A 21,426-nucleotide genomic window follows, 5' to 3' on the forward strand; every position below is an offset into this window, starting at 1 on the left:
TGCTATTCGTAATTAACCAATGGACCAATGAGACAATTGAAATAAAATACAGCTTAAAGGCCTGTTCTAAAACATTTCTTCATTTTTATCTTAGTCAAATGAGATTCTGTCTATCCAAAACTGAAAATAACCACAAACAGCAAGTGTTATTAAGTCAACAAAACAGACAATACTAAGATAGAAAGTGACTTTCATTAAATAGTGTGTCATTAGACAAGGGTGGTCATGAAAGGCTTCTTTATGCTAAGACTAAGCTATGAGAATCTATGGAAGTAGGATTAATCTGAATTGTACTATATGCCTTGAATGTACTTAATGAGTTCTTTCTAATCTCTGTGCCTTTCTTCATTCTATTCTCTTTGCCTGGAGTACCTCCCATTTCCTTCTGTGGCCTACCAGCCCTACCTTTAATACTATCTAATTCATGGATCTATACCTGACCTGCCTTACCCTAATGTTTTCTCTCCTCTCTCAAATTCTCTTAATGGCAGGGGTGGTGTTAGACTTAGGAATGACTGGACACAGGAATTCAAACACAAATATGTGCTCTTTTTCATGTTTTCCTATAAGTGAACACCTTAGCAAATTCTCTCATGTTAGGAAATTCATTATTGCTTCTAAGAATTTTATGAATATTTGAAATATGTGGCCTGGTAGAATCTTCTGTATCACAAAGGCATTTTATAAACTCAGTATTAAGATCACATGTTAACTTATTAAGAATATGGAAAAAGATGCAATTGAACTAAAATCAACTAAAAATATTAGGAAGGGAAAAACAACAAAAAGCTATGCACAATATGTTTGAAAAATATAGCCACCATGCAGTGTGATAACTATTATATTAGTTGTAGATATAAACACACATTTATAGATGTACATCTGCCCTCTTAAAAATAATTGCCTTATACTCTCTTCTGAAAATCTTTAGCTTCCCATCTTCATAAAGATGTGCATTCCATAATGACCAACTAGAGTCATTCGAAAAGAAGAGTGACTTCAAATATTTGCTTTTTAAGGTTTCTTTCTCTTTTTTTGACACCCAATTGCTCAGGCCAATGACAAGAAAGTCAATGATTTTCCTTATTCCAGACACCCAAGCACCCCATACAATTTAAAAATCCAGATATGTCACCCCAGTAAATTCAATTAAATAAAAATTCAGGTATGTCCTACAGTGTACAATATCTTTGCATGAATAGTCTCAAGTTACACAGAGTTTAAATACCAGAAAAGAAAATCCAGATTTTCTCTATGAAATCCATTAACATTTTAGACATGGATAAATGCAAAATGATGCAGAACAAAGAAAGACTATTATGTAAACACTGAGCCATGACTTGAAAAATGTCAGCAGCCGTGTTTGAAAACAGAGAAAAGAGGAAAGTAGATTTAAAAATATTTTCCTTTCTGAAGAGATCACATTAATTATATCTGAACAATAATCCTCAATACCATTAGTTTAGTCTATCATACAGTAATATTTGTAACACAAATTGCTTGCATTTCATTTGTCTTTGGAAGGACTTCATAAGAAATCACATTATATAACAGTTCTCAGGAATTAAAAGTAGGCTTTCAACATTCATTTTGTTAATTTATGTTTTCTTAATGTTAATGATGTAACAATTAAAGAACAAGTAGAAAAAGCCTTCAGATAATCAGGGAGCAAGAGTAATCTCTCAGTTTTATACACAAGGATATTTTAATATAATGAATCATTATACTCTCTTATCTACTACTCCTCATAACATTAAGAAAGACTATTTTCAGAAATGATAATTTGATTCAGATTCCCTCTAGGATCCCATGTGAATACCTTAAATGCTGTAACCTTTTTAATTTCACAGTTTCTGTGATAGTTTCTATGCATCTGACTTCTTTAGAAAATTTATAGGGGTCATTAGATTTTTTTTCCAAATATTCTAATACTAAAGATTCCTGGATATTGCTACTTAATTTATTTTGCTATATTAAATAAATAATATAAACTTTTAAAAACTAACTTGATCTAGTAGATGGAAATTTATTAAACACATGTAACCGCTTCAATTTTACATGTGCTTTACTTTTAAGTAGTGTCTTATAAATATGTTATTTGAATATAATTTATTGGACATGGATGCTATTAGTCTGTTTCTTATATTGTGACATTGATAAAATAAATTCATACAACAATTGAAGTAAGCCACCTGGTTCTCAGTCTTTGAACTGCTACCTGTTAACTGTTAGAATAGTTGACTTCAATATCATAGAATAGGCTTGTATGAAGTTATTTTTAATAAAGCAGTTCAACAACAACAAAACAAAACAAAACAAAACAAAAACTTAGCTATTCTTCATTATAAAATTACCTAAAACCATCGTTTGTCATCAATGACTGTCCAATTACTATGGTTACATATGTATTGCGTCTGTTTTGCAATTATGGTGGGAGCTGAAATATTAAATGTCTATCTCCCAAAAATTTAATTGTGTATTTCTTAAATATTCAATGAGGAGAATAGTGCCATTTAGACAATACATAAATAAGCTCAAAGTTACAGATTAATTAGCTTCTGAACCTTAGTTGTTTCAAATGTAAAATAGCAACAGTGAGGATACCTATAATTTATGGAATTGTTGTTAGGGTCAAATAAAATTATATATTTAGAAGGGAGTTCCATACCACAAGTTGGATATCACTTCACCTCATGTACTTTAATTATTTAACAAATACTCAGCATTAGTGTTTGATAACTTTATTCTTCCAAAATACTTACTGGTATAGACAAGTTGAAAGCCTTCATCTGTCCCTTCAGAATCAGAATTAAATTCTAGCCAGAGCTGATTTGAAGTACTACTAAGTGTCAGTCCTCTCAGAGATGCACCAGTGAAAGCACCTAATAGATGAGTCGTTTTATCTTTTCCATCATAAATCTGTAAAATATATGTATAATTACAACATAAATGTGCCAATAATCACCAACTCAAAGGATATATTTATATATACATGTAAAAGAGAAAATTATTATACTCTTCTTAAATCAGTTTAGTTCATGTTTCCAAAGGACAATTATAGATGCATATAAATTCCTACAAATATCAAGTTAAGAGTTAAAATGCACATGCATAATTTTATTACTCCATGCTCAGTAGAATCTAAGTAATATTCAAACTCATGTTATGTAATTTTGCTCTTATTATAAAAGCAATGACTTTTTATGGCAAACAACTTAAAATTGAGAAGACCTATGGAGAAATTAGTTTCCTAGGTTGGTTGGTTGTTTTTCAAATGCAACTCCCTCAAGGGGACCAAACACCTGCTTTTCTAGTAACATAAATAATATAAAATGCACTTGCTTATTTTGCAAGTTCTATAACTTACCCATGTTCTTTCACTTGTTTCACTTTTTACATTTATTAAATATCAAGGACAAGAGTACTAACTGCTTTTAGAAACTAATTCGACAAGTCAAAAGTATACAAAAACAAAATTGATATGCTCCCAAGCATCACTCCATTGCACTCTCACTTGCCTTGTTTTATTTCTTTCTTCTTTTTTTTCAGGGGAGGGCCTGAACATAGGCCCCCACTAGCATGAATTATGCAGTCTAGTTTCCCACATTTGGGGAAACGGTAGGGGTCAGCACAAGCTGAGTGTAATGGATAAGCCTCGCCATGGGGAGACCACCTTCATGATCATGGTGTCTCCCCTGCCAGGTAAATGTAGCTTTTCTTTCACCCACACATTCTGGACACCTCTTCAGGTCAGTACATAGAGAGTCTTCCTTTTGAGCACTGTGTAGTATTTCATACAGTGACGTTAACACAACTTCCTGTATCATTTCCATATTAACAAACTCAAGCTTTTTGCCACTAAAAGTAATGTCAAAATAAGCAGATTTTGCTGGGGCTGGGAGTCTCTTAGTTGAATGCTAATGAGTAGAATAAACAGAAAAATTCTGCTCAAAGTTATGTCTCTGGCTTGGAAGTGTCTTTCTCTGACCTGACGTTAGAGTCAGAATTGGGTCACTAACATCCTAATCCAGTGATCTTTCCACCAGTGCTTCTCAAGTGTGGTATTTATTACATTTTTATCACCTAAGGGAGGATTTCTAGGTCATGAAAAATGGCAATTATTGTTATCCTATTAATCTGAATGATCTATTTTTATTGTGCTAGTTTATTTGGTTTAATTTGAAAATCTATTTACAATGTTTTCTATAATTTATAAATAAAAACTTATGTGTAATTTTCTTTTTTTCAAATTATCATTAGCAGGTTTTAGTGTTAAGTTGAACTTAATCAAATGAATTGGAAAATTTTAACCATATTTCTAAGCTGGATTATTCAAACAAAATAATGAGCCTTTTCTATCTGCAGATTCAAGACTTTCTTTAACACAAGAAAATGTTCTGGAGTTTTTATTTATTCCATTATTCTGTCCTTTTGATCCTTTTATTTTCCACCTGGAATTCCTATTATTTACATATTCAAGTCTCCAAACTACATTGCAATTCTTTTATATTCTCTCTTCTGAAATTTATCTATTTTTCCCTCTGGAAACAATCTTTCACTGGATCTTGCATACTAACAATTAGAGTTGCACCAGAGACTAATTTCTTTTTAGGTCTTCTAAGACAATTCTAAATTTTAAAATCATTAGTTAAACTCTAGCAAGTCTCTCTCTCTCATACTCTATTTATATTATTAAGATTTCCCATAACTTTTAAAATTATCACAAATTTCTCTTTTAATGCTTTCCTAATTCAAATTAATGCATAGCTCTTGTTATTATGTATTTGTCTTTGTCTTTCTTCCCTCTGATTACTTAATTCCCTTAAGTATGTGCTTATTGATATTCAGCCATTTTCAGTTTTCTGCTTACTTATTCTGGATACAAATTTAAATGTTATAGGGACAACACAAACTTGAACATACCACACAAATACATTAAGGACCTTTAATATACGCTTCTAACCACATTCCCCATTCCCTTTTCTGCACAGGAAGTTTCAAATCTACAGTGACAAGTCCTTTCTGCTCTCTACCCTTGTGTTGAGAGAATCTACAGCCTCATACACATCCTCTAAGCCCCACCGGTTTATTTACTTGCTGCATCACCACAGAGAGGGCGGTGGGTGGGAATAAGTCCAAGCCAACATCTTCATTTAATTCCTAATAGCAAACATCTTACTAGCTACCCTTTTTTTAAAGGTCTTTCTGACAATTAAAAAAAAGTGTGTTGACTATTTAAAGAATGTTAGAGGTAATAGAGAGAAGGCTGTATGGACAAATTTCCTAAAATCATATAGAAATATCTTGAATACCTGGTGGAATCTACTTTATCATACAAGCAAGTTTCTGTTTTAGATAATAGAAATAATTTATTTGTCTTCAATAATGCCAAACCAAATGTTGAGGTTTTGTTAGTGCAGAAATGTTTTTTGTTTGGTTTTATAAGATTCAACTTTTCACTTAAGAATATTATCAATCAGGGATAATCCAGAGCAAGGATCAGAAAACACAACTTTTGTGTCTGTGAGTTTCAAATGTTCAATATTGCCAGAAGTCCACTTCTGAATACATTTGTTTTATGAAATGAAATAGTTCATATACCCAATAAATCTGCTAGATCTTATTTGTGTTAATATTGTCAAGGTAACCCCAAAGAACAGTTCCATTTTATTTCCCTTAGTTCCCATCAATATATAATTTGATTCCCATGTTAAATATATATAATTGTCTTTTGGATTTCACCTAGTTCTGAATCATGTTGTAGACACACTGAAAGAACTTCCAGTCTGTCAAAAACAGTCAAATAAAGGGAAAATATAAACTAAACAAGTACTTACTATAACTGAGTAAACAAGAACTGGTTGTTGAAAATTTTTTAAGTCTCTCCTAACAATTTTTTCTATCAAATTTTGATGGAAATAAAAAATGTTTAATGATAGCAAGGGCCATTACTTGACTCCATATTTATAAGTCATTGCTGTATATAACAATGTAAAAACTAACAAAGTAATTTAACAATATTTCCATGCATGTGTTTGGTTCTAGGAATAAAAATTAAAAAAACATTAAGACCTTCTTAACTCAAAGAAAATTTTAAAAATTAATCTAATATTTTCTATTACAGGAGAAACATTTATTTTGGACCTTTGTATATATTTAAGCTAGAGGCATACTTTCTTCTTTTCAAAAGAAACTTTCTTAGAGGAATAATTTTAAGAATAATTACTGAAAGAAGGTCATGGAAAGGAAAAACATTAAAAAACAGGGAAAGAATTATCTGATGCCCATCTGGGAGGACCTAATTCAATGCCAAAATGCAGGAACTACAGTTTATTTCACAATGTATAGTCAAAAGATAGAAAACAAATGCTAAAGAAGCACTACCATAATTAAGAAAGTACAATGAAGCGTGATTATCCAACCATGAATTTTAAAAGCATGTACAAAATTATTAAATCCAATGAAAAGCAAGTGTTCAGAAGGCTTTTGGAAAAGAATAATTTTATAGTAATAAGGTGATGCTGTTTAACTGGTAAATAAAATCCTTCAAATGTATTCAAATAACTATGGAAGCATAAAGGCAACACGGAAGGACAATGTAGTGTAGCCAAAAACAAATTACTTTTGAAGGAAACATGAGTACAAAGCACACAAATAAGAGATCATAAAAAAATGTACCTTTCAGTTAAAAGTAAATTTACCATAACAGTCATTATTGGGGTGATCAGAAGCATGCAGAAGCATGAGGAATTTTATTTGGGATTGTTACTTGTCACAATTCTATTCTTACTAAAATCAGGACCTTTAAGAATAGTTTTATATAAATGGGCCTATTTTTTCTTTTTACGATGCATTGTAAATTAATATTATCATTATTTTCAGCATATATCTTAATCAATATCTAATTTTATCAGAAATTAGAAAGTTAAAAAATTAGATAACTGTGTAACACATTTTCGTTGGAAGGGAACAGACTCTTAGTGTTGCCCACAGAAACATTCTTAGTCACTGAGCACCTAATTCAGACCCTGAAGACTTATTTTTATGCCAAATATGGAATTTCAAGTCAATTTAAGAGTTAATATCATGAAAGACACTGAGTGATTTTATAATGTTAATAAAATTATTTGATAAGACTCTAGTTTGTTAAAAGGTTGCAGTTAATTTGGTAGTCTAACAGTGGAACAGACTAGAACTTAATATTGCCATTTTTCAATTACCAAACCTTTTGTAATGGATCAGGCCTCTAAATTAGTTATGGTGTACAGAGCCTCCTAAATCTGGAAGGTCAAACCCTACGTTAATGAACTGATTATCAACCCTCAAAACTGTTGTTAATTTTATAATACGTGTATGATTAGAAGGCATACAGTCAGTCATTTTTCCAATGAATTAGCAAGAAAGATGTGATTTAAACCTGAGAGCAGAAAGTACATAAAAAGTAAAATCAAAAGAGAGAAATACATGTGTACTTATGTGTACAAACCTCCAAATTATTCCTGCTCATGAACATTAGAATTTTTATTTTTGATCATTTGTTTTATAGATTGATTTGGAAACGTAAATACATGTTTTTCTAACAGAGTAAGATACCGAATTGTGAATGAACAAGAAAGAATACATTTTACAATGGTTAATCAAAAATGACTATATTTTACACCTTATATGTTCCTCCAAAAGTAATGTGAAACAGAGCAGAGAACTTTTGTTTGCATTCAAATATTTGTGCCTTGGGAAGAGCTATATTGTGTTTCTCAGATATAAGAGCTGGTACATTTTAGTGAGGGAGTTGGGGGCACAACAAACAGCCAGGGGCATTAGCTGTGTTGTTAGGTAACTAAGTTGACGTCCCAACTTTATGGTTCACTTTGTGTGGGCTATCATTAATCATTTCACTTCTGTGATCATCAGTCGAAGAGAGCTTGAAGGCTTTTGTGAGGCATAACACATCACATTAGGCTAATGGATATTTAGAGTGCTTTTGGAAGGAGTGATAAAGGATTAGCAGCGAACAGCAATAAGCAGAGTTGGTATGTATGTGTGGTGGTCATCTGAGCTCACTGATTCGCTGGAAAATGTTTAACAACTAGCTCTCAAACCAACAAAACTGGGAGTGTATACGTTCATACACTTTTTTAAAAAATAACTTTTATTGGCATAAGGAGAGGTTGATAAACTTTTTCTGAAAAGCATGAGATAGTAAATATTTTAGACTGCTGGGGTCAGAACATCTCTGTTGCATCTACTCAGTCTTCCCATTGCTGCACAAAAGCAGCTATGGACAGTGTGTAAACGAATGAACGTGACCTTCTCCCAACAAAATTTTACTTACAGAAACAGGTCTCAGGCCCATTTTTTTCCCCTTAGACTGTCATTTGGGAATCCCTGATTTAAAGGATATATAGCACACAATTTAAAAATAGTAATAAAATACACAATATTCATTGTTATAAGTCCCACAGAGTTGATTGATTGTTACAAAGTGCTTTCAATGTTTTTTTGCCAAACTATTTTATCTACACTTTTTCATTGCCAACTGACAAACAACAGTAGTTCCTAAATGAATATGACTTGATATTTTTGTTAGACAAAAGTGAAATATAAAAAAAGTTATAGCAGAAGTTAACTGGTATGAAAATGATATGAACAACTTTTCTAAGTTGAATAGTTGATACCTTTTCAAATACTAGAAAAGGTATTGTTTCAATTTGTGGTACTACTTACAATGTACAGATAATGAGCAAAACAATAAATGAGGTCAGGATTTGTGGTGCTTGCCAATTTCTGCAGTATAAATGCTTCGACTGTGACCGTGATCGCCCTAGCAATGGAACATCACTGAACGTAGAGTTGGGAAGGGATGCCCACTTGGATATATTATGTCCACCACAGAGATACAATATGCATAACTAACATAAAAACACAGATAGTCAAAGTAGTAAAATAATTAGGATATTAAAGTGTATTCATTACTTCTGCTATTACTATAATTTAAATGTAAATAAATTTAATAGTAATCTAATTCAATTTTTAATAGTGACTATATATAATACCAAGCTCACAAAATTACTGAAAATCTAACAATAGGCCCCTAGAAGTGGCACACCCAAATGATCACATATAGGTTAGGAAAATGGTTTGAAAATAATACATCTTAGAAAACAACAACAATAACACATTAATAACTTTATCACACTCCTAAAAGATATTATTAATCAAGTTCTTCAAATATCAAATTTTTCATAAACATGACACCAATTGTCCTAACCCTTTCTTTGGAATCTCAAAATCAATTTTGAGTTATTTTGCTGTCTCTTTTCAATAATCACCCTTTTAGTCTACATTCTGCATAAGAAATAAGTCTTAAACTGTATAATGCTCACTTTGATAGAAAGATTTCCTTGAATTTTGTCTCTGCTAAACAGCAACAAAAATGGGAACAGTATTTCTGATTGGTATTCAACTTTTGTCCTATCAGGCTGACGATGAGAACTCTTCATTGTTAATTGTTTAGAGTCGACATCTAATCAAACACCTCCTATAAATGTTAATTGAAAGAATTAATTACATTACATATTTTGAGTGAGGGTTTAGGAAGGTCAGTATTCTTGCCCATTGAAAAGAGTAGAACCAAAGAAGGATATACTTGTAATTCTCAAACCTGGGGTCATCAAGTAATCTGGAGAGTTTTATAAAAATACATAACCCTAAGTGCAGACCAATAGAAACAGTTTTCCCAGGCTTGAGTCAGAAAAATCTGTCAGTGGCACCAGGAATAGACTACCTAGAAGGGTCATATGACCCTTTACACTTGCTATAAAGTTTATTAGTGTAGCTATAAATAACTAAAGTAGTTCATGGAAAGAAGGGGGAGGAAGAGAGAGCATGAGTAAGTGAGCAGCAGCCCAGATTGTGAGCTCTCAGAAAGGAAAAGTGTGTGTGTGTGTATTTAGAAATAGATAAACACATACACATATTTTCTGTTGCTGTTTTTGTCTTTATTAGAACCCAAATACAGTGATGTCCTAGTGTAAATACTACCAGAAAAAAAAACCCACTTTCCAAAACCAGTATTTATATAAAATTACAAGAGAATGTGGCCAATCCTACCACATAAAGAAAATAATACTTTTAAGTTCTTTCAGTCAATGGGGCAAAGGACTCTACAACAGGCTGTTTATTGTTTTACTCATTTCTTCTTATCTCTTAGGCCAAATGTGGGGAGAGAACTGATTCTATTAGGTTTGATATTAGAAAGTGCTGGGGATTGGGACTAGCTCTCAGGGACTAGTTTGCAGTTAAGACAAATGACCTTTCATCCTTAGAGGACTTGGGCTCCATCCACAATCTGAGAATTTTTCCTTTTTCCTCAGAGGGCACATCTGACTGCCTGTGCTTGCCTAACTCTACCTGTGCCATTAGGTGTTTGTGAACTATTAGTTGTCCATGGGATGAATGGGCAGAACTAGGTACCATATTAGCAATTTACGTCTTACACTGATGGAGAGACCATGGAGACAGACTTGGAGTGTAAAAGCCCATGATCCCAAACTGTCTCTAGAGAGTGGTTTGTGGAAGTTATTTTAAAGTAACAATTTAGAATAAATCCCAGGCAGATTACCAGTAGGGGGACTATTGAATTTGCATGTTTCTATTTTAATATTTAGCATATAATATTTTCAGTTTTGGGAATTACTCTAAGAAAATTACCAAAAAAATCTTAAAAATTGCTAGGTATATAAATTTCTATCCCCTCATTAATGAAGGGAATTCATTATTTAATGAAATCCAATAATGTATTAAATTGATATTTTTTGGCCTGCATTTATCTCTCACCATCATATCCCCTCACTTTTGTCACTTATTACCGAGGTCCTACGCTACCTCAAGGTGACACATGTCACAAGTGCATGTTCCCATACCCAATACAAGTAAGACTTTATAGTCAGAGGGCACGCCGAGGAACACATAAGAGCTATTTTATTTTTAAGAGATGTAAGCTGTTATTCCCAATTAATTTTCCAATAAAAAACATTATTCATGCATACATTACTCATGCATTCATTCATGAAAAAAGAATGCATATATTTCAGCATCCCAGAGAAAACAAATATTCTAGAAAAAATGGGGACGTATTTCCTGGCTTTATGACAGAAATACATGTTTATTATGTTGCTTGTGTGTTACAGAGTAGTGGCTGGGCTTACCCTACTCTTTATGTCTCCATACTTCCCCTCCCCCACCTATATTTAGTGTGATGAACAAAACTGCAAAAAACAGAAATGGACCTAAAATTAATACCAAAATTTTATGTATTTAGGTGTACTGCAGGAAATCTTTCCCATGTCTGTAAACCTTACATGCATACAGTACTGTTTGTGTTAGAGAACCATGAATTATCATTAAAATAATCTATATTCTTTTTTAAAAGAAGAAAATAACCAACATACTAAAATCACTGCTTATATAAGAGATAAGTCAACCTGAGATATCTTAATTATTTTCAAGATTGTGAAAATAGAATTGTGTTATTTATGTTTACTTAATTCTTATGTTAATTATGTTTACTTTTATTTTAATCATATATATAAATTATATTTATCAAAACCGTACCTAAAAAAATAAAAATCAGTAAATATGGAAATATTTATTTGCTTAAAATTAAATCTTTTAGAGAAAGATACCTGATTATTTCCAAATTTTAATACAAGTAATTAATTTTATTCTAAATGTTTATTATTAACAGTTAGTTTAAAAATAATTTATAAATATTGAATTTTTAGTTCTATATATTCATAAATATGAATTTTATAGTCATATTTGCAAAGAATTATTGATCTATCAACACAAATAACTTTAATAAACAGCAAAATAAAAACACTTATGACTATATTTCTTGAATAAATGACTATTCTTTTAATTATTATCTATATATACATATTTATCAAATATAAGATATCTGGCATGAAAATGTTTTTGTGTTGATGTTAATAAAACATTAAACTTTTTGTATCATAAAATAAAGGTTACTTATAAACATTAGAAACAAAACACTTTATCTCAATGAAAATAAAAAAGAAAATAAAAATGAAAATTTATAGTTGATTATATATGCATATATATGTATTAATGTATACTTAATGACTAGGAACAATCAAAATACAAGTATGTCTGATGTCACTTACCTTAAGAACATCTCCTTGTGCTAAATGAAATGTTCTGGCTGAAATATTGATTCCCTTTCCTGCTTGAACCTGAATACTATAAATGCATTCATGGTTGTTTTCATAGTTGAGTGGGTAATTTGGAGAGAGCAAAATTCCTTCATTACTTGTTGCAGACGCGCCACATTCAGCTGCAGGTAAAACAGAATATTGAAGTACAGTTTAATAGAAAGCATTACCATTTTCAAGTAATGTAATGTATGAGTGTGTAAATGTATTTCATTTCAACTAGAGCCTAACAGGAAAATAATGTACAGAATGGCTATGTGCTGTAGATGATTCATTGCCTCAAATATTATATGGGAAGAACTGCCCGTGGTCAGGACACTTGTACATAAATGGAAATATACAATAATTTCAGTACCTCAGCCCCTTCCCCATGAAAGTATAGCAGGGGAAAGTCTGAGAGCAAAAGATTTTCAGAATATACTTTAAGTTTCTAGATCTTTAATTTATTACTTTTAAACTTACAGTTTAATTATTTAAAGTAAAATAGTTGAGAAATTAATTTTGTTTTGTAGTGATTCTAATTGGATCTTTTTATTTTTACTTTTGAATTTGTCCTTTTTTTCCTCCCAATAGTCAGCATTCTCCTAATCCAAGAACTTCAGTAACAAAAAAGTAAATGAATACTACATTGCCTTGGAAAAATATATAACAAGTAAAACCCACTAACCAATAATTATAATAAATTGGGTGTCTTTAGAAATGGTATCACCTTTCAGTTTAAAAGATAGAATAGTTTAAAGCATTCTCTTAATCAGTGTACGGTACTGCTAATTCTCCAGGACTGATTATGCAAAATTTGTAGACATGTCTAACTACTCAGAGAGAATTAGAATTTTCTTACTTATTTTTCAAATTTAATTTCAACTTATTTCTTAAAAAGATTGTAGCAATATTGCAATGTCAAACAAGGCCTTATAATCCCCAAACACTTTCCTTATATCTCAGAAACTAATAACTCTGTTTTTAATCTTATCTAATAACTTGCTTCATATTACCGTTACCATTGGGAAAGTTATATTTTTAAAGGATTAACTAACCAGAATGTATATAATCATTATATTCCAGAAATAAGACTTTTTAAGTAATAATTCATGGGAACAGTCATAGGAAGTCTACAAGAAGGTGAGTGACAATGAACTGCTTTACCTTTTAAATGACTGAACGTTAACAAAATTAAGGCAAAAGAAAAAAAGCCTAATGAGAAAATGAAAACGATCAAGACTGCGCAATCATTATAATATCAACATAGTATAAAATAATAAAAACTAATGATGTGATGCTAAAACTCAGTCACATGAAGAAATCTAGCCTAATATAGTTCTTTCAAATTTATTTCAAGTAAAACAAAACAAACCTTACAGACTCCCAATACTGATTTAAATTATTTTGTTACTTAAATATGTTCAAATATAAAAATAGATAGGTCCTGATGCTGTTAGTTGTGCATGATTATAACACCAAACCAAGTTCACAAACACAGGATAAAAAACTCCAAAAATAATTAAAATAAAAATAAGAGCGACAAGTATCTAATGTGGCATAGATTGTGTCTTCCTGAAATTAAATTGCCCTCGGCAATGTGAATAAAGAGCCAGCTGCCAGAGTACTGGCTTTTGGAGTTTGCTATGTCTTTCATTATACTGTGCTGTGTGATGGTTCAATTCTTCTGTATCTTACACTTTTCTGAGCTGCTGAGAAACTTTCATGGGTATAGTGTAAAACGATACCATGAGTCCTTCACTTAGTGGAAAAGAATCGTTTAAATTTTAAATCTTCCTCCTTTCCTTCTCACTAGCTTATTAGAATCTAGGTATGCTTGTGAGGACAAGAAGATAAATGTATTGAACCATACAGATGATCCAGAATGCAAACATAATTTTATAAGCTTGATAGAGAATGTGAAGAGTTTTAAAGTGTTATAAAATCATGGGGATCTGACAATATATTTTTGATGCCAGTTTGCAAAACATTGATATATTGATTAAGAGCTCATGCTTTAAACTTTGGAGGTTTAGTTTTCAAAACTAAGCTGTATCTTCTATCTGCATATTTTTGGCAAGTTATTTGTTCTCTATCTTACACCTCAATAGTGTTATTATTACAGCGGGAATAATAACACCCTCCTCAGCGGATGTTCGGTTTGTCTGTGTATGAATTGAAAATACATGTACACTGATGATACCTGTAGAACATTAGCAAAGGGCTGGCATATGACAGCAGCTTCATAAATTAAAGTTATCATTATGAGTATTTTAAATATGAATAATAATGCTGGCACCATGTAATACACACACACACACACACACACACACACACACACACACACACACACAAAAGAATTTGGATATTTATATTGTCCCTAATGTGACTATCCAGGCGTATACAGATACTTATATATATGAAAAGCTGGAGGATTCTTCCTAATTTTGGAGAGTCACTTATGATATTAAAATCATTTTAACAACTTATATAAAACTAAGATTTTGCTCAGTAAAAAGTTGCTTCAGCTATCTTTTACAATATACTAATAATTTATTGTTCAGTTTCCAACATTTGAATAGGCTGTTAGAACTTTCTGCCATAAACATGATTAGATTTATACTGTATAATTTAAAAGAGGTTTGCTATTGTATGAAAAATAACCTGCTTTTGTTATACTTTAATATTTCAGTTGCTTTAAAATGGATATGAAGGACTTCTTATTTGGTAAAATAAAATGAGGACTTAAACCAGAACAAAGAAAATTAAGAAAGAAAATGTCAATTAAGTTGGCACATTTTTCATTTAATCAAGGATAACTGTAAGTCGTGGGGCCCAGTGCAGAAGGAAAACACACTGACCCTTGTTGATGTGTATTAACAGTTTCAGGAAACCAACAGAGCGCTAAACCAAGCATAGGGACCTTCTCAGCTTGGAGCTGTGGGCAACTATCTGTGTTCAATGCCAATGAAGCCAATTCCACATTTACTCCTCACAACAACTTGCAGGGAAAAAACTCTTTTCGACCGTTTTATAGATGAAGACACCAAAGTGAGCCTTCTTGCTGAAACCCAATAGACTGTGTCAGAGCTGGGATTTACATCTGTCATTGCACATGGTGTTAATCTACATACTTTTTAGTGTGAAAGGAGGCACCTTTGATAATTATCCTATGGGACTAGAGAAGTAGTTGTGTATATTTATACATACTCATATAATGTATATATCTGTAATTCATCATACATAATTGGTAACATTCAGAATGATTATTTCATTTGAAAGGAAGATCTTGAAATATAAAATATATAAAAAAAAGTCAACCCTGGCTGGTGGGGCTCAGTGGATTGAGTGCCAGCCTGAGAACCAAACGGTTGCTGGTTCGATTCCTACTCAGAGTACACGCCTGGGTTGTAGGTCAGGTCCCCAGAGCAGAGCGTCTGAGAGGCAACCACACATTGATGTTTTTCTCCCTCTCTTTCTCCCTCCCTCCCTTCCCCTCTTTCTAAAAATAAATAAATAAAATCTTAAAAAAAACTTTTTTTTCAGAATGTACTACTTATATGTACAGGAAAATGGACACATCATTTTTTCAGTAAGGAATTTAATAAGTTATTGACTAACAGTACGTTAAGGAGGAACTTGTTGAACCAAAGAACTGAACTCCAGAAGCTAGGTGATTAATAAAGAATTTATTTTTACATGGAATCCAACCTTTGGTTTTATCTTTGAATTTAAAATTTACCAAACACTGGCTTCCCAGTACCCAATGCAGCACTAACATTTACCTTGTATAAGCTCTATCTCTGCATTTCAGCTGCAGCAGTCTTGTTTGTCAGTTGAAACTGAACAAGATTTAATGTTGAAATTCACAACAAATTTTGAACAGTGTGACCATATGTCTAGCAAGTCTAGCAAGGCACATGCTTCCATCTCTGTTGTGTAATAAGCCGACACAATGATATTTTCCAAATGCAAATCTGATCTTGCACTTTGCACCTAAAATTTACTCATCATCAGCAAGTCAGAGTCCACAGAATGTCACACAAGTCCATTTATAATGTGAACACGGTCTAGCTTTCTAGCTATTAACTATCATTCTCTCCCCTGGCCTTTGCAATTCAGTTTTCCTAAACTACTGGCCCTTTGCCACAGTCTCATACTCTTGGCCTTTGTACATGCACTTTTCTCTGCATGTAAGCATCACCTCAAGTCCCAAGTGATGTGATTCCAGGACCCAAATAAAGAAAAAAAAATAATGTGATATGGAATTATACTATTATGATTCTTTCAAGCACTGGGCTGCAGCAATGGTGTATGAAATAAATGAAATAATGTCATATTGAATTATCAAAGATAATTCTCACAAATAGTCATGGCTGCAATGTTATGCATGTCTGGGAAAAACACCATAACTACAACTTCTCATTGTATAGGACATGAATATAACAGCAAGTTTTCATGAAGCATACTTAAATGAGAAGATATGAGTATTGGCAAACTGTGATTGAATATTCTCAAGACATCTTAAAGTTAACTGAAAAAGAGCAACCAGCAGAATAGCTAGCCTAAGAAAGAAGGGTGGATCCTAGGAAGATATGGGTACATAAAACAACTAACTACATGGAAAAACAAAGGAGTTTGAGTAAAAGAAGTCCTAGAAATTCAAGTGGCAGAGGTAAATTGAAAGTAGTCATCATTCCCCAGTGATAGTGACATTTCTGAACTGTATGCAGCTGTAACTGAACGAGTCTGAGTCTGTGACTGACCACGCATGGGCAGTGCCTGAGTTTTCACACGAGTGCATCAGGGTTCAGGGGTTGCAAGGGTTTCTGGAAGTAAGATAAGCACATTTTCCCTACCTTCATGTAATCTCAGCAACTGTTTCCCTCATGTTTTGATCTACAGTGAATTGCATGTTCTTGGTAACATCACTAACTTTTAAAGCCTGTGGCTATTAATACAATTTCCTACAAAATAATCAATGTTAAAGTATTAATAGCTGATAATGTCTCTTTCCTCTGATTTGAACTGGGGGGCCATCTTGAAATCATAGAAATTAATAATATCAAAATACTACATAATTTAGCAGAGTACTAGGGAAATATTTTTAAGAAAATGCCTTCAGTACTAATTAATAGACTATAAATACTTCCTACTTATTATGATGCCTTTATTTTGTAAAAGACAAAAATCCTGTTTATATAACATATTTTTATTTAAACAAACAAATTAAGAAATGTATTTGATTTACCAATATAAAACTCTTTGCAGACTCGAAAATAGTATGTTGATAAACGTGGCCTTAGCCGGACTGGAATGGAGGAGATATGTGTGCTGGAATCTGGTGATAAGAGTCACTGCTACAATGAGAAATACAAGAGAGCTGGCGTATCCATTGAATTCCATTTTTTTCCCTCACATACTGAAAAACAGAGCAGCCCATGCGTCATTAATCTCCATTACTGTGGTAGGCAAATCTGGTAGTATCTATTGTTTACACACAGTCATATATTTCCAGATAAACTGGTAAAATGCTTTTCTGTAATTTGGCTGGAAACTTTGAAAAATGTCTATAACGAGTGAAGTGTGTAGATACTTTTAAGAATTTGCATTGCAATTGAATTCTTTCTTTTATGTTATTTTGATAGCACCACAGGTTATTTTTAAAATTGTTTTATAAAAACAGTTAAAATAAACTTGACTTGGATTATTCAAGAAATTCAGCTTTTAAACGGAAACATATGGTATGCTAAGTCAAGTAAGGTGTAGAATTAAGTAGAAATATATTTTCCATATGTTTCCAACCAGTGAAAAATAACGGTAATACATGATTGTGTTCATACAGGAGGGGAGTGGGTTCAAGCTGTCAAATCCAAATTAGCCATTTCTTCTTGTCATATATGTGAATGTGCCTAGCTTTCTAGTTTTATTTTTAGTTTGTTTTTCAGCTAATTGAACCCATTATGTTCCAAATCCAATTTCTACATTATTTCTTCAAATTAAGACACCATAGAATGTAGGAGGTATCATTCATTTACATGCCTCTAAGAAAGTAAAACTGTTGACAGTAATATATAATAGCCATTGGTTATGGGATACATGCCAATTTCAGAGATGTTAAAGTGTTTTGAAAAGAGCATCTGAAAATTGTGAAAAATGATAAATTGTGTTAAGATTGAATATATTGATGAGAACTTCTAATATGATTTTATTACTTGGCAGCATTAAAAATGTTTTTTTAAGAAAGTTTTTATAAACATTATTTTTTTTAACTGGGTAACTGAAAAATGCTTGGATTCTCAGAAAGGGGTAAAAAGTAGAAGATAGATATAGATCAAAAGAAAAGCTGGGATAGAAGTACTTGTATCAGTCAAAATACACTTTAAAACAAAGCCTGTAATAAGAGACAAAGAAGGACATTTCATAATGATAAAGGGATCAATCCAACAAGAGGTTACAACCTTTGTATACATTTATGCATCTAACACAGAAGCACCTAAGTACATAAAGCAAAGATTGACACACAGAAAGGGAGAGGTAAATAGTAATACAGTCATAGTAAGGGACTTTAACATCCTATCGTTATCATTGTATAGATCTTCCAGAGAAAAAAAATCAGCAAGAAAATGAAGGCCTTAAGTGACACCTTAGGTCAGATGTATTTAATTGATATTTTTAGAGCATTTCACTCCAAAGCATCAGAATGTACATTCTTTTAATTAGCACATGGGACCAGCATTATTATAATAACCAAGATATGGAAGCAACCTAAGCACCCATTAATGGACAATTGGGTAAAGAAGATGTGGTATATACATATGATAAAATATTATTCAGCCATAAAAAATAAATTCTTACCATTTGCAACAATATGAATGAACCTAAAGGATATTGTGCTAAGTAAAATAAATCAGATACAAAAACAAATACCATATGATTTCACTTACATGTGGAATCTAAAAAACAAAATAAATGAATAAATGAAATAGAAACAGACTCACAGACACAGAGAACAAACTGATGATTGCCAGCTAGAAGGAGGTTCGGGGGAGGGGGATGGCTGGGTGAAAAGGTGAAGGAATTATGAAGTACAAATTGGTAGTCACCAAATAGTCCCAGGGATGTAAAGTATGGCATAGAGAATACAGTTAATATTATTTTTGTAAGTAACTATATGTGGTGCCACGTGGGTACTAGACTTATCAAGGTAATCATGTAACAAATTATGCAAATGCCTCATCACTATGTTGTACACCTGAAACTAATATAATATTGTATGTCAACTGTAATTGAAAAATAAATTTTAAAACATCTATGATTCCCAATTCTATATTTCCAATATAGTTCTCTTTTTTTCTTGTTAAGTTTACTAGGCCTTCAAGTTTTTTTTTTAATTGTTCAATTACAGTTGTCCCCATTTTTTCCCTATCACTCTCCCCTGACTTACCCACCCCCACCTCCCACATTCAATCCTCCCTCCTGTTGTCTTTGTCCGTGGGTCCTTTATACATGTTCCTTGACTCATCCTTTCCCTTTCTGTCCCCTGTGATCTCCCTCCTCCCTCCATTCTGAATCAAGAGGAAGCAGAAAGCCTGAACAGTCCAATAACAGCTGGCAAAATTAATACAGTAATCAAAAAAACTCCCAGCACACAAAAGCCCCGGACACCTGGACCAGACAGTTTCACAAGAGAATTAAAAAAAAAAAAACATTTAAGGAAGAGCTAACCCCTGTCCTCAAATTATTCCAAAAAATCCAAGAAGAGGGGATATTCCCAAACTCTTTTTATGAGGCCAACATCATCCTAACCCCCAAAACAGATAAAGAGATAAGAAAGAAAGAAAACTACAGGCCAATATCACTATTGAACAAAGATGCTGAAATCCTTAACAAAATATTGGCAAACCACATCCAGCAATACACTTTTAAGACCATACACCATGACCAAGTGGGATTCATCCCAAGGATGCAGTGATGGTAGAATATGTGCAAATTAATAGACATAACATATCACATAAACAAAAGCAAAGATAAAAATCACATTATCATATCAATAGATGTGGAAAAAGCATTTGATAAGGTACAGCACTCATTTATGATAAAAACACAGAGAAAAGTGGGAATAGAGGAAGCATTCCTCAACATAATAAAGGCCATATATGAGAGAACTACAGGCAACATCATACTCATGAGCAAAAACGAAAAGCTTTCCCACTAAGATCAGGAACAAGACAAGGATGTCCGCTTTCACCATTTCTATTCAACATAGTATTGGAAGTTCTAGCCACAGCAATTCAGACCAGAAAAAGAAATAAACAGGCATCCAAATTGGAAAAGAGGAAGTAAAACTGTCACTGTGTGTAGATGACATGATAGTGTACATAGAAAACCCTATAGACTCCACCAAAAAACTACTCGACCTAGTAAGTGAATTTAGCAAAACAGCAGGATACAAAAGTCACCATTCAGAAATTGAAGACATTTTTGTACACCAACAATAAATTATCAGAAACAGAAATTATGAAAAAGTCCCATTTGCTATAGCAATCTAATTCTCTTTATCCAGCTCCAGATTTGTAAGCTGCTGTCTACCACCTATCTCCATGTATACATATTATAAGCAGTTCAAATTTCCAAACTGAAGGTACTTACTTCATCATCCCAATTCGCAGCCTTCTGTGCCCTTTTGCACCCTATCTCAGTGAACAGCAGCCAAGCAGCTTGTCAATACCTATACTACCACAAATGTGTTATTCTTCTTGACACTGGACTTTGCAGGAGACGTTACCCCTCAACTGAATATTTTCTCTTCCTTTCACACCCATTCTCCCACCCAGCATCCATGTATCTAACACCTGCTCATCCCTTAGTCTCAATTGGAGATCGCTTCCTCTTGGAAGAACCTCCTGTTTTATAGCATTTATCATGCTCTATTAGAAATGCCCATTTACTGTTTATACATCCTTAGACTGTTGGCTTTCTGAAGTAAAGGAACTTATAACGATACTATATCTCAATTACCCGGCATAGTGCCCACCCCAGAGTGGTTCTTATTAAGTGAATACTCAGTAAATCTGTGTTAATTAAAATAGTCCCTTAGAGTGCTAATCTTAAATTAGGTTCCATGTCTTTTTAAACTAGGTCAAAACTTTAAAAACATGTTTAATAAACGGCTTGTTATTTTCTAGCCTCAGTAACTATGAGTAGAGATGTT

General features: G+C 32.6%; 1 protein-coding gene and 1 non-coding gene across 4 annotated transcripts in view; both read right to left on the bottom strand.

Moving 5' to 3' along the window:
- CSMD3 (CUB and Sushi multiple domains 3) overlaps window positions 1-21,426 on the bottom strand; it is an 891,194-nt gene that overhangs the window by 276,422 nt on the left and 593,346 nt on the right. For all 3 annotated transcript variants that reach the window (XM_045861257.1, XM_045861256.1, XM_045861255.1), the window contains 2 exons: window positions 12,186-12,355; window positions 2,763-2,919 (listed from right to left, as the gene is read on the bottom strand). In XM_045861257.1, the coding sequence (XP_045717213.1) occupies window positions 2,763-2,919; window positions 12,186-12,355 (327 nt within the window). The remainder of the gene's footprint in view (window positions 1-2,762; window positions 2,920-12,185; window positions 12,356-21,426) is intronic.
- On the bottom strand, window positions 3,549-3,710 carry LOC123833398. The gene has a single exon (XR_006788238.1). It is a non-coding gene; the product is annotated as a U1 spliceosomal RNA (small nuclear RNA).

The sequence above is a fragment of the Phyllostomus hastatus genome, unplaced genomic scaffold, assembly GCF_019186645.2.
Source record: "Phyllostomus hastatus isolate PE091 unplaced genomic scaffold, TTU_PhHast_1.1 phas_scaffold_21, whole genome shotgun sequence".
NCBI lineage: Eukaryota > Metazoa > Chordata > Mammalia > Chiroptera > Phyllostomidae > Phyllostomus > Phyllostomus hastatus.